At 43.1% G+C, this 12,460-nt stretch overlaps 1 protein-coding gene across 11 annotated transcripts in view; it reads right to left on the reverse strand.

Moving 5' to 3' along the window:
- plekha7b (pleckstrin homology domain containing, family A member 7b) overlaps nucleotides 1–12,460 on the reverse strand; it is a 442,105-nt gene that overhangs the window by 39,839 nt on the left and 389,806 nt on the right. For 10 of the 11 annotated variants that reach the window (XM_048545394.2, XM_059652059.1, XM_048545392.2 and 7 more), the window contains 3 exons: nucleotides 5,364–5,587; nucleotides 4,390–4,581; nucleotides 3,501–3,618 (listed from right to left, as the gene is read on the reverse strand). In XM_048545394.2, the coding sequence (XP_048401351.2) occupies nucleotides 3,501–3,618; nucleotides 4,390–4,581; nucleotides 5,364–5,587 (534 nt within the window). The remainder of the gene's footprint in view (nucleotides 1–3,500; nucleotides 3,619–4,389; nucleotides 4,582–5,363; nucleotides 5,588–12,460) is intronic. The other variant, XM_059652058.1, reaches the window with a different exon arrangement.

Below are 12,460 nucleotides of genomic sequence, written 5' to 3' on the forward strand. Positions count from 1 at the left end.
ACTAACTTAACTGGTCTATATCATTTGCAAACTCCTTGTGTCAGCTTCACTACGTGCCTTCCCACTGACATTCCCTTTAGTTCTATTTCTGATCCCACTGGTCTCTAAAGTCTGCAAATGGCAGTGACTTCCAGAACCCAATGCCAATGCAACGATTGCTGTGCCATTGTTGATCACATTACGTGGAACCTTTCAGCAGCAGTGCAATTTAGAAGAAACATTGTTTCCCACTATTAATTATCACAACTGACATGACCTTTCAAATCACCGTAAGCAAATACATGGGGACCTGCTATTGAATCCTTCTGGAGTATTGTCCTGTGAAATTCTTCCTTAAGGGGGCTTGGCACATGCCAGGCATTGCTCTGATGGCATTTTGAGAATCTAAGTTTGCCAATGTTACTTTATGAACCAGAAACTACCAGGAACTATGATTGTGACATGTGCCGATTTTACCTTTCCATTTCCACCTTGTGAAAAATCCTGGGCTCTGAATAGACCCTCACTGTCATGCAAACATAAGTGCAGACCGATACCATCACTGGTTGGTACTGCATCCCCCCATTACAACTATTTTTATATCTTTTTACATCGTTCTTCAGCAATACCCCAACGAGTCATCTACAATATTATTTGAGAAATGGAAAACAGGGAAATTACAGCTTTGAGCTTCAGTCTATTTATAGAAAACTGCCTTCAGCTAAGCAGCAGAATACTATAACTGACCTCAGAGCCACCCTTTAAGTGTTCATATTGACAGTCAGGTTTACTGTTGATTCCTAATAACCCTGGAGGTGGTGGTGGGCTGCCTTCTTGAATCAGCCCAGTTTGTTAGCCACAGTGCTTTGAGGGAGGAGATTCAGGATTTTCAACTAGTAACTGAAGGAACAGTAATATAGTCCTAAATCAGGATGGTGTGTGATTTGGAGGGGAACTTGCAGGTGGTAGCATTCCCATGCATCTGCTGCCCTTGTTCCTCTCAGTGGAGAGGATCAAAGTCACATGTTTGCAAGGTGTGGTCAAAGAAACCTTGATGAGTTGAAGTGTATCTCGTCAACAGTACACACTGCTGTCATTTTCTGTTGGTGGAAGCAGTTGTTGACATGGTGGATGGGACATCAGTCAGGGGTTGCTTTACCTTGGATGTTTCAGCTGTATTTATCCAGGCAAGAATGGAGAGTATTCCATTATACCCCTGACTGATGGTGGGCAGAAACTAGAGGGATCAGACGGTGAGTTCCTAGTTCCCAGCCTCTGACATGCTCTAGTAGCCACAGTATTTTATGACTGGTCCAGTTCAGTTTCTGGTCATTAGAAGACTTCGTGATGTTGACAGTAGAGAATTTAGCATTTGTAATAGCACTGAACATCAAGAGGTCGATGGTTACTTACTCTGTCTGGTTGAGATTACTTTTCCCATGGAATAGGCTTTCTACACCTACTGCTTGCTCGCACATGTGCAAGCGCAGTGCACACACAGATACACACAGGCACACAACATGTTACGCATTGGAAGGCACGTGTTAAAGCAAAGCTATGCAAGAAATCAAATCCTTCAACTGTCAAGAACCATAAATAGTAAATGGAAAAGTAAATTTCTCAACAGTTTAAAAACAACAAAAAAAATACAGTAGGCCATTTAGTCTTCAAGCCTGTTCAGCTGTTTAAATGAACATGGCTGATTGTCCAACTCAGCAGCCTGATTCTGCTTTCCTCATACCCATAGTTCTTTGTGCTAAAGGGATCAATGTCTAACTCCTTTTTGAAAGCATTTACCTCAACAGCTTTCTGCAGCAGAGAATTCTACAGGCTCACTTCTCCCCATTTCAGTCCTAAATGTCCAACCCTGTATCCTTAAAACTATGACCCTTGGCTCCAAACTCCCCATCCACTTGGAACATCCTCTTCGCGCTTATCCTGCCGAGTTTTATTAGAACGCAATAGGTTTTTTAATGAGATCCTCCCTCTGCCTCATTCTTCTACACTCCAGTGGCTGTAGTCCTGACTGGAAAAAAAACAAAAAGAATGCAGATGGTGGGAATCAGAAACAAAGCAGAAAATGCTGGAAATGCTCAGCAGCTTTGGCAGCATCTGTGGAGAGAAACCAGTGATGGGGCACAGGGAGCGGGGTAAAGGAGATGATGCCAACTTTGGCACAGGGGCCTCCAAAATATCCACCTCCTTCCACAACCAAGAGCTGCCTGGCACCATAGCTGACAGGGCCCTCTGCTGAGTCTGACCCATTTCCCGCACTTCAGCCCTCACCTAACAGCTATCGGGTCCTCCTTGACCTCACATGCCATCCCACTGGCATCCATATCCAAAAGATCATTAGCCACCACCTGACACATACTTCCATCCCCTCCCTGTTCAGCCTTCGGTAAGGATCATTGCCTCAAGGACACCCTAGTCCGCTCCTCTTTCACTCCCAATCCCTCCCCACAGTAGCTTTGCCTGCCACTGCAGAAGGTGTGACCCCTGTCCATTTACGTCTTTAGTATCTAAGGGATCAAACGCGCCTTCCAGATGAAGTAGTACTTGGCCTGCACTTCACTAGTCCACTGCATTCACTGCTCACAAAGTGGTCTCCCCTCGCCTGGACAACTGAAGCATAGATATTCTCCGAAGGAGTCATCCAGTCTATGTTTTGTCCACAAAAAAGACCGAGCTTTCCAGTTGCCTGCCACTTCAACGCACCATCTTGTCCACTGGGCAAAATCTGTTTCAGGCTTGTTGCTGTGCTCCAGCGAAGCTCAGTGCAAGCTGGAAGAACAGCATCTCATTTTACACTTACAAACTCTTACATTTTCTAGACTCAATATTGAGTTTAACAATTTTAAGGCTTGAAGTACACTGTCCCACATCCTTATCCCAACAGCACCCCCATCACTCCCAACACAAGGCGTTGTTATCACATCCTTTTACTATCTTCACAACCCATTGTCAGACACTAATAGCCCCCATTAGCAGTTGGTCATTCTCCTAATATGATTGTTACCCCCTCCTTTGCCTGTCCAATTGTTTTTCTGCGTCTCTGGGATCTATCGCCACCTATCATTTACTCCTCACATCCTTACCCCCACCTTATCTTCTGCATAAAAACAAACCTTTTCCGAGCTACCATCAGTTCTGAAGAAGAGTTGCTGGGCTTGAAATGTTAACTCTGATTTCTTTCCACAGATGAAGCCAGACCTGCTGAATATTTCCAGCAATTTGTTTTGTGTATGGTCCTAACTGATCCTAATGATAATCATTTTTCAGCTCACCCAACCCAGGTAAGAGTCTGGTGAACCTTCGTTGAAATGCTTCCAAAAACAGAACACTCCTCCTCAGATAAGGAGGCACAATGCTCCAGGAGTGGTTTCACCAAGGCTCTGTATAATTATAAAAAGACATCCCTTCCTCTTGTGCTCAAATCCTCTTGCTATCAAGGCTAACGTATCATTTACCTTCTTCACTGTCTGCTGCATCTACAATATTTACTACGTGTCCAAACATACCTTTACCAGTCAGTGTCTGCAAGCCATTGTCTAGGCCAAAGGCTCCAGTCGTGGACCTGTTAAGCCCATTCCCAACTGATAGGAGTTCAGGTTCACTCATGTAAGTACGCAGTTCAGCCTGAAACAAAGTAATAAATTTAACATGCCAGAATTGATCCAAAGTTTGTCCATAACCATTTTTACTGCTAACTGATTATAAATTATATTAATAGTCAGTTGACTGTAGTCAGTCCAAATAAATCCTTTTTTACAACCTGCAATTATAGTTGATTAATTTGAAAAACTGAACAGTTAAAGCAGGCCTTGAGTAAATGGTTACTAAGCGGATCCCAGATCAATGATCCAAATGGTAGGAATGCAACATTTCAGCCTGGAAACATGCTCTAAGAGGTGCCTTTATATATAGGAAAGTTAAATGAAGGGAAGAAATAATCTGGAATACTACTTTAAATTAAGCTATGGGAAGGTAGAAAAAAACTGAGCTAATTAAAAAGCAAATTCGGATGAACATCAGAAAGTTGTAAAACATAAACATGTGAAATGACTTCCAAACAATGCACTGGAGATGAAAAGCCTGAGCCATTTAATGAACAACTCGATGCAGAAATGGCAGAACTTTAGGGCTGTTTTAGATGGATGAATGCACAAGGATCTCATTGCATTTCTGATCCATTATTGCTTTGCAAAGTGCAAAAACTAGACTGTCTTCAGACAAATTGAATTTAGTTTTGAATGGGCTAAGTTTTAAAAATTCTGTCTTGTATAAGTAGATTGTTTAAATAAAAGCCATTGTGGGGAAAAAAACACTTCAGTTTTCACTGTACACTTTCATAGAATACAAACTGTCATTCTCCAGCTATGAGTAGAAAGTTTTACTTCATTTGCTTACTTTGTAATCTCCATTCAAGTACAGGCCAAACTCCCGGTCTCTCTTCCTTTCATCAGACTGGCGTTTCAGTCCCCTGACCGACGTATGCCTGATGACTGTGGCATCTTTTGGAAGAGGTGGTACAGCTGGTGGCTCATCATCAGGGCTATACATGTGAGGAAGAGGTGGCCGAGGTGGAGCTTGATCCTCCAGCTATGAGAAATATTTAATAAGAATTTAATTTTTAAATCTGTTGGTGTATACACCACTGTACAATTGTCTGATTTAAGCCAACCATAAGGATATCATATCTCAGGACTTAAGTCATGAAACAAGATTAAATAATTAGAAATAACAATTATTTTCAAAATTAAGAAGGCGGCAACAAGAATTGATTGAAACAAATTAACCTATTCAAAAATTCAGGGACATAGACAATTCAAGATTATGGAGGGATTTCAAACAGAGCAAAGGTGCACAAATTGTAAACATGAATTATGTCTCAAAGAACTGTGGATATTGGAAATCAGAAACAAAAGCAAAAATTGCTGGGAAAACTGAGCAGGTCTGGCAGTGTCTGTGAGGAGAAATGCAGAGTTAATGTTTCAGGTCTAACTAACAGTCACTGAACTTGAAAAATTAACTCTGCATTTCTCTCCAGGAATGCTGCCAGACCGGTTGACTTTTCACAGCAATGCCTGATTTTTTGTTTTGTTTATGAATTCAGTCTCCTTGCAAAGCAATTACACCAGTCAGAATGAATGAGTTCCAAGAAATACAATATCCCTCTGTAAAGCAGTAACTGGCAGAAACGATGAGAAGCTGCTGTTGAGATCTAATTGAATTAATGGCCATTTCCAGCTCTCAAAACACAAAAGCCCATACATGTTTGAAGCTTGAACAGAAAATTACGATTAAAAGGGTTCATGCAAGAATCTTGCTGCAGTAATCTATTATTCTTATTCCAGCCTTGGCAGATTTATGGAGAGACTTACCACCATCGGATGTTGTCGGAATTGAGGCAGAGATTGAGGTTTGAAAGGTGGCAAACTAACAGGCTGTTGTAGAGTTTGAAATTGTGTTTCCACAGGCTCTGGAGGTTCCAGCACTGGACTCACTGAGGGACTCAGCTGCAGGCTACTTCTCCCCTCTTTCAGTGAGATTGTATTCATTACTGAAGGCACAATTGAGGAAGGCACTGAAGGCATGGTTTCTCTTTCTACACAGAACAAGTGATTAAATTCTTAATCTCAAATCAGCAAATAAGCAACTTTAAGCTGAGTTGAACTTTTCCATCTAGCAAGTGCTATAATATCTGGGCCATTTCCTGAAGATGTTAAACCAAAACGTTTATACTATGCGTTTAAATTAGTAGAATGTCCCATAGTGGTTCTCAGGAGATCTAGCAAACAAAAATCAACACCAAGCCAGGTGAATTGACATTAAAACAAGTGAGGAGGTAAATTTCAAAAAAAGAAAAAAATCGGGGGGTGGTGGGGGATGGAGAACTGAGGAAAATTAGTGAGAGAATGTCAGAGTTTAGGGCTTAAGATGTTGTACTCGCAACCTCTGAAGCAGAGCAATGAAAACAGGTATGAGCAAGATGCAAGACAAGAGCAGATATTAGGGCCATCAGGCTGGACAGGACATGGAAATGGATGGAACATGGACAAAGGATAGATGATTTTGTAAAACTGAAAAAAAAATCAGACCAAGAACTCATGTACGTCAGTGCACAGAAGGATGAACACAACACACAAGTACAGGACCTGGACTGTGCTTCCAAAATATACATTTTTGTCTCAGATAGTTAAGAGAACACACTTTCAGAATTGGCACACTTTGTTTGAAAATACAACGTCCTGAATGGAAGTATTCTCTGTTCAGCACCTCAGTTGCAGTCAAATTAGAATGGGATGATGTTTAAGTTCAAGGGACACTTATCCGAGTACAGTACTAGGATAAAAGGGGGATGCTGAGGTGGTCCTATGCTGGATCCAGTGTCCTTGGTGAATCGCAAAAATATGGCTGCAGAGATGGCTCCTAACGAATTAGGGATAGGGAGGGTTTAAGAGTAGGGAATGGTACTCTTAGAAGGCGAAAAGGAGATAACAGCATTACAGGGCAGCTTTTTGGATCACAATACCAACAGCTGGCAATGATGGGATAGAGTATACAGTCTTGGGAAAACAGGGTCATTGCAGGTGGAAGGAGGGGGGTGAGTATGGGATTCAAACATTCTTGAATGTCTTTGGAATGAAATAAGTGAATTAATGGCACAAATCAAAGTTAATGTGTATAATCTGGCAGGTACTACCTTACAAGGAGATCAAAGCTAGATCAAATATTCAGGTGTATGTGACTTTAAAAGGATGGGCAGGGAGGAAGAGAGGGTGAGGTAGCTTTGTTAGAATGGGGTGTGATAGGATAAATACAACAGCAAGAAACGATTTTGGATCGGAAAATGGGCACAGCTAAGAAATAACAAAGGGGCAGAGAACATTGACTGGAGTTGTTGACAGTAGCCCCCCCACTCAAACAATAGTTATATAGCATGGCAAAGAATAAATCAGAAGATAATGAGGATTTGAATAAAGGACAGTGTGGGTGACTTTAATGTGCTTATAGATTGGGAAAATGAAAATGATGGGGATAACCACAAAGAAGAATTCATAGGATATATATAAGACAGTTTCCCAAAACAATACATTATGCATCCATCCAGCGATCGGGCTGCTTTGGACGTGATGTGTAATGAGGCAGGTTTAATAAATCGTCTCAGATTGTAAGGTAATCCAGAAAACAGTGACCATAACACAGGAGGATTTAGCATTCAGTTTGCGAGGGAGAAACTCAGGTTGGAAAAAGAAATGTCCTAAACTTCAAGAATAGCAATTATAAAGAAAGGATTATAACTGGACTGGACCGTGAAAGGAGTTTAGAGGCAAAGGCAATTCACGAACAATGACAGATGTTTAAGAAAATAATTCACAGCTCAAAGCAAAGATACCCAATGAAAAAGGAGGATTCTCAGTAGGGTATATGGCCATGGAAGTTAAGGAACAAAAACAAAGTTGCTGGAAAAGCTCAGCAGGTCTGGCAGCATCTGTGGAGGAGAAAATAGAGTTAACGTTTCAGGTCCGGTGATCTTTCCTCCGAGTTCTGAGGTCAGTCCTGAGGAAGGATCACAGGACCTGAAACGTTAACTCTGTTTTCTCCTCCACAGATGCTGCCAGACCTGCTAAGCTTTTCCAGCAACTTTATTTTTGTTCCTGATTTACAGCGTCACAGTCCTTTTGGTTTTCATGCAAGTTAAGGATAATGTGATGACACTGTGGCCTTTAAGAGAGGTGTTCTCTGTTGTTTCTCTTGCAGAGGGGTACTGACATAACGATACCCGAATGTCTCTTTTACAATAGGTAGTTGGTAAACAGCTTTTGAGTTCTCGCCAGGTGCTTTATTTTTAAACTGAGACACAAGGGAGTCATGAGTGGGTGGAGTCATGGCTCACACAGACGCAAGGAAGTTTTTAAGTTTTGCTTTCAGTTTGTTCGAATGTTTCCTGCTGGCTGCTGAGCTAAAAGTTCAAGTTCCTGGCTGTGACAGTGAAGTCTTAGACAGCGTGGCTTTCTCTTAAAAATTAAAAAGGTCAGATTGTTTCTGTCTTCGAGACTGAAGAGGAGATGAAGTGAGAACTATAACTTTTACTAAACTGTATTTTTACCCAAAGGGTGTGATTATGGAATGCTGCCTATATTGAAACAGTTGATAAGTAGTGGTGAAATAATACTTTAACTCTATTGAAATACTTAACAAGATAAAGTTAGGCCAATTCTTCCTTCTTGTTTGTATTTTAACTGTATTGTAAGAATAAAGTGTGTTTTGAGTAAAGCCCAGTAGTTGACCAATCGAATCACATCTGGAACATAGCACCTTACACTTGACTTTAAATAAATATACAACTTAGGGTCCAGGCTATCTCCTCAACACTCTGTTGGCATATGGTCTGGTCAATAACTATAGCATCAAATTAGAGGCAACAACGTACAATGTGGTAAAGATTAGTACTAAGACAGAGGATGAATAAAGTTAATTAACAAAAAAAAGAGGACCTACAAATTTTCAGGGTAGAGATAGTAGGAACTACAGATGCTGGAGAATCTGAGACAACAAGGTGTTAAGCTGGATGAATACAGCAGGCCAAGCAGCATCACAGGAACAGGAAAGCTTATGTTTTGGGCCTAGACTCTTCTTCAGAAATTCTTCATGTTAACACCTGGTTATCTCAAATTTTGAGGGTAAATTTGCAAATAATTTTATGATGGTGATATTACCATGAGATTAGTTACATCTAGAAAAAGGAAGAGAGGGACCCAAGTGAATATAAGACCCTGAGAGATTCAGGCTGGGGAAGTCATGGAACAGGAAATGGTAGAAAAGTTGAAGAAATGCTTTACATCAGTTTTTGAAGACATCAATAGCATCCTAAAAGGCACAAAAGAATCAAGGGGCAAAAAGGGGATAAGTAAATAAATACAGCAACTGTCACGACAGAAAAAGTGCTCGGGAAACTAAAAGCTGATAGATCCTCTAGACCTGGTGGGATGCACCCTTGGATGTTAACAGGAAGTTGCTACAAAGATGTTGAATGCACTAGAAGCAATCTTCCAGGAATTCCTAGACTTTGGAAAAGTGCAGATGGATTAGAAAACTGTGAACGTAACATCTTTTATTCAGAAAGACAAAAAAAAATAGGTAAGTTAGCTTAAGATCTGTTATTGGGAAAAAATTGCTACATTCTATTATGAACAATGTAATCACAGAGCATTTAGAAAGACATAAGAAAATCAACTTGAGTCAGTAGGGCTTCAAGAAGGGAAAATCATGTCTGACAAATTTATTATAATTCTTTGAAGATGTAACAAGTAGAACAGATACAGGAGAAATATTGGATGCAAAATATTTGGAATTGCCAAAAAACAGATAAGATATCACATGTTAACTATTTTGACAGTTAGGAAACCATATAAAACCTCAGCACTGGTAAAACATTGGCTAATTAATAAAAGTTACATGGTTGGAATAAGAGGGGTATTTTCAGGATGGCAACCTATAATTAGTGGAGTGCCAGGGCCACAACTATTTATAATTTGTATTAATGACTTATATGGGGGAAGTGAATGTAAAATGGCCAAACTTGCGCATAGCACAAAAATAGGTGGAAAGACAAATAGTGAGGCTGACACAAAGATTCTGAAGTGGGATATTGACAGGTTAAGTGAGGGGTCAAAAACTTGGCAGGTAAGATATTACACTGGATGATGTAAGATTATGCAATTGGGCAGAATAAAGGATCTGCATATTTTTTTAAACCAGTACAGACTGCAGAAAGCTGCAAAGACAGGTTTGGGAGTTCTTATAAATAAATCATGAAAAGAAAGCATACAAGTTCAGCAAATAATAGGGAAAGAAAATGGAATATTGGCCTTTATTTCAAAGGGAATGGAATATAAGTATCTGGACACTAAGTTAGACTACGCCTAATAAGATGCAAATACACCTAAAATTGTAAGATAGAATGTGTAAATGTCTGTGCACCAGTTGAGCTCTCCCACAAACACAATTTGAAATGCATGATAATAAAATGCGAGGCTGGATGAACACAGCAGGCCCAGCAGCATCTCAGGAGCACAAAAGCTGACGTTTCGGGCCTAGACCCTTCATCAGAGAGGGGGATGGGCTGAGGGTTCTGGAATAAATAGGGAGAGAGGGGGAGGCAGACCGAAGATGGAGAGAAAAGAAGATAGGTGGAGAGGAGAGTATAGGTGGGGAGGTAGGGAGGAGATAGGTCAGTCCAGGGAAGACGGACAGGTCAAGGAGGTGGGATGAGGTTAGTAGGTAGGAGATGGAGGTGCGGCTTGGGGTGGGAGGAAGGGATGGGTGAGAGGAAGAACAGGTTAGGGCGGCAGAGACAGGTTGGACTGGTTTTGGGATGCAGTGGAGGGTGGAGGGGAAGAGCTGGGCTGGTTGTGTGGTGCAGTGGGGGGAGGGGACGAACTGGGCTGGTTTTGGGATGCGGTGGGGGAAGGGGAGATTTTGAAGCTGGTGAAGTCCACATTGATGCCATTGGGCTGCAGGGTTCCCAAGCGGAATATGAGTTGCTGTTCCTGCAACCTACAGGTGGCATCATTGTGGCACTGCAGGAGGCCCATGATGGACATGTCATCTAAAGCATGGGAGGGGGAGTGGAAATGGTTTGCAACTGGGAGGTGCAGTTGTTTATTGCGAACTGAGTGGAGGTGTTCTGCAAAGCGGTCCCCAAGCCTCCTCTTGGTTTCCCCAATGTAGAGGAAGCCACACCGGGTACAGTGGATGCAGTATACCACATTGGCAGATGTGCAGGTGAACCTCTGCTTAATGTGGAAAGTCATCTCGGGGCCTGGGATAGGGGTGAGGGAGGAGGTGTGGGGGCAAGTGTAGCATTTCCTGCCGTTGCAGGGGAAGGTGCCGGGTGCAGTGGGGTTGGAGGGCAGTGTGGAGCGAACAAGGGAGTCACGGAGAAAGTGGTCTCTCCGGAAAGCAGACAGGGGTGGGGATGGAAAAATGTCTTTGGTGGTGGGGTCCAAGTTCTTCAAGGACCACAACTTTCCCCCCACAGTGGTCGAGAACGCCCTTGACCGCGTCTCCCGCATTTCCCGCAACACATCCCTCACACCCCGCCCCCGCCACAACCGCCCCAAGAGGATCCCCCTTGTTCTCACACACCACCCCACCAACCTCCGGATACAACGCATCATCCTCCGACACTTCCACCATCTACAATCCGACCCCACCACCCAAGACATTTTTCCATCCCCACCCGTCTGCTTTCCGGAGAGACCACTTTCTCCGTGACTCCCTTGTTCGCTCCACACTGCCCTCCAACCCCACTGCACCCGGCACCTTTCCCTGCAACGGCAGGAAATGCTACACTTGCCCCCACACCTCCTCCCTCACCCCTATCCCAGGCCCCGAGATGACTTTCCACATTAAGCAGAGGTTCACCTGCACATCTGCCAATGTGGTATACTGCATCCACTGTACCCGGTGTGGCTTCCTCTACATTGGGGAAACCAAGAGGAGGCTTGGGGACCGCTTTGCAGAACACCTCCACTCAGTTCGCAATAAACAACTGCAACTCCCAGTCGCAAACCATTTCCACTCCCCCTCCCATGCTTTAGATGACATGTCCATCATGGGCCTCCTGCAGTGCCACAATGATGCCACCCGTAGGTTGCAGGAACAGCAACTCATATTCCGCTTGGGAACCCTGCAGCCCAATGGTATCAATGTGGACTTCACCAGCTTCAAAATCTCCCCTTCCCCCACCGCATCCCAAAACCAGCCCAGTTCGTCCCCTCCCCCCACTGCACCACACAACCAGCCCAGCTCTTCCCCTCCACGCACTGCATCCCAAAACCAGTCCAACCTGTCTCTGCCTCCCTAACCTGTTCTTCCTCTCACCCATCCCTTCCTCCCACCCCAAGCCGCACCTCCATCTCCTACCTACTAACCTCATCCCACCTCCTTGACCTGTCCGTCTTCCCTGGACTGACCTATCCCCTCCCTACCTATCTTCTTTTCTCTCCATCTTCGGTCTGCCTCCCCCTCTCTCCCTATTTATTCCAGAACCCTCAACCCATCCCCCTCTCTGATGAAGGGTCTAGGCCCGAAACGTCAGCTTTTGTGCTCCCGAGATGCTGCTGGGCCTGCTGTGTTCATCCAGCCTCACATTTTATTATCTTGGATTCTCCAGCATCTGCAGTTCCCATTATCACTGAAACAATTTAAAATGTATCTCTTGTTTTAATGCCATCACTACTGCACTGATGTCCCACCCTGAAACGTTGTGCTGAAGCCTCCAGTATCGGATCACACTGATTTTCAGTGAGATCTGTGAGCAAGGGGCAAAAAAGTGAATCATGGCGGTTCAGTAAAGGAACTGGAGTCACATGGGTCTTACTCTGCTCTCTGTGGGGATAGTATGAGTGATGACTAACCAGTAAATTTTAAGTAATTCTTAAAACTGTGAAATTATTTTCATTCACAGTCC

The sequence above is a fragment of the Stegostoma tigrinum genome, chromosome 17, assembly GCF_030684315.1.
Source record: "Stegostoma tigrinum isolate sSteTig4 chromosome 17, sSteTig4.hap1, whole genome shotgun sequence".
Taxonomy (NCBI): Eukaryota; Metazoa; Chordata; class Chondrichthyes; order Orectolobiformes; family Stegostomatidae; genus Stegostoma; species Stegostoma tigrinum.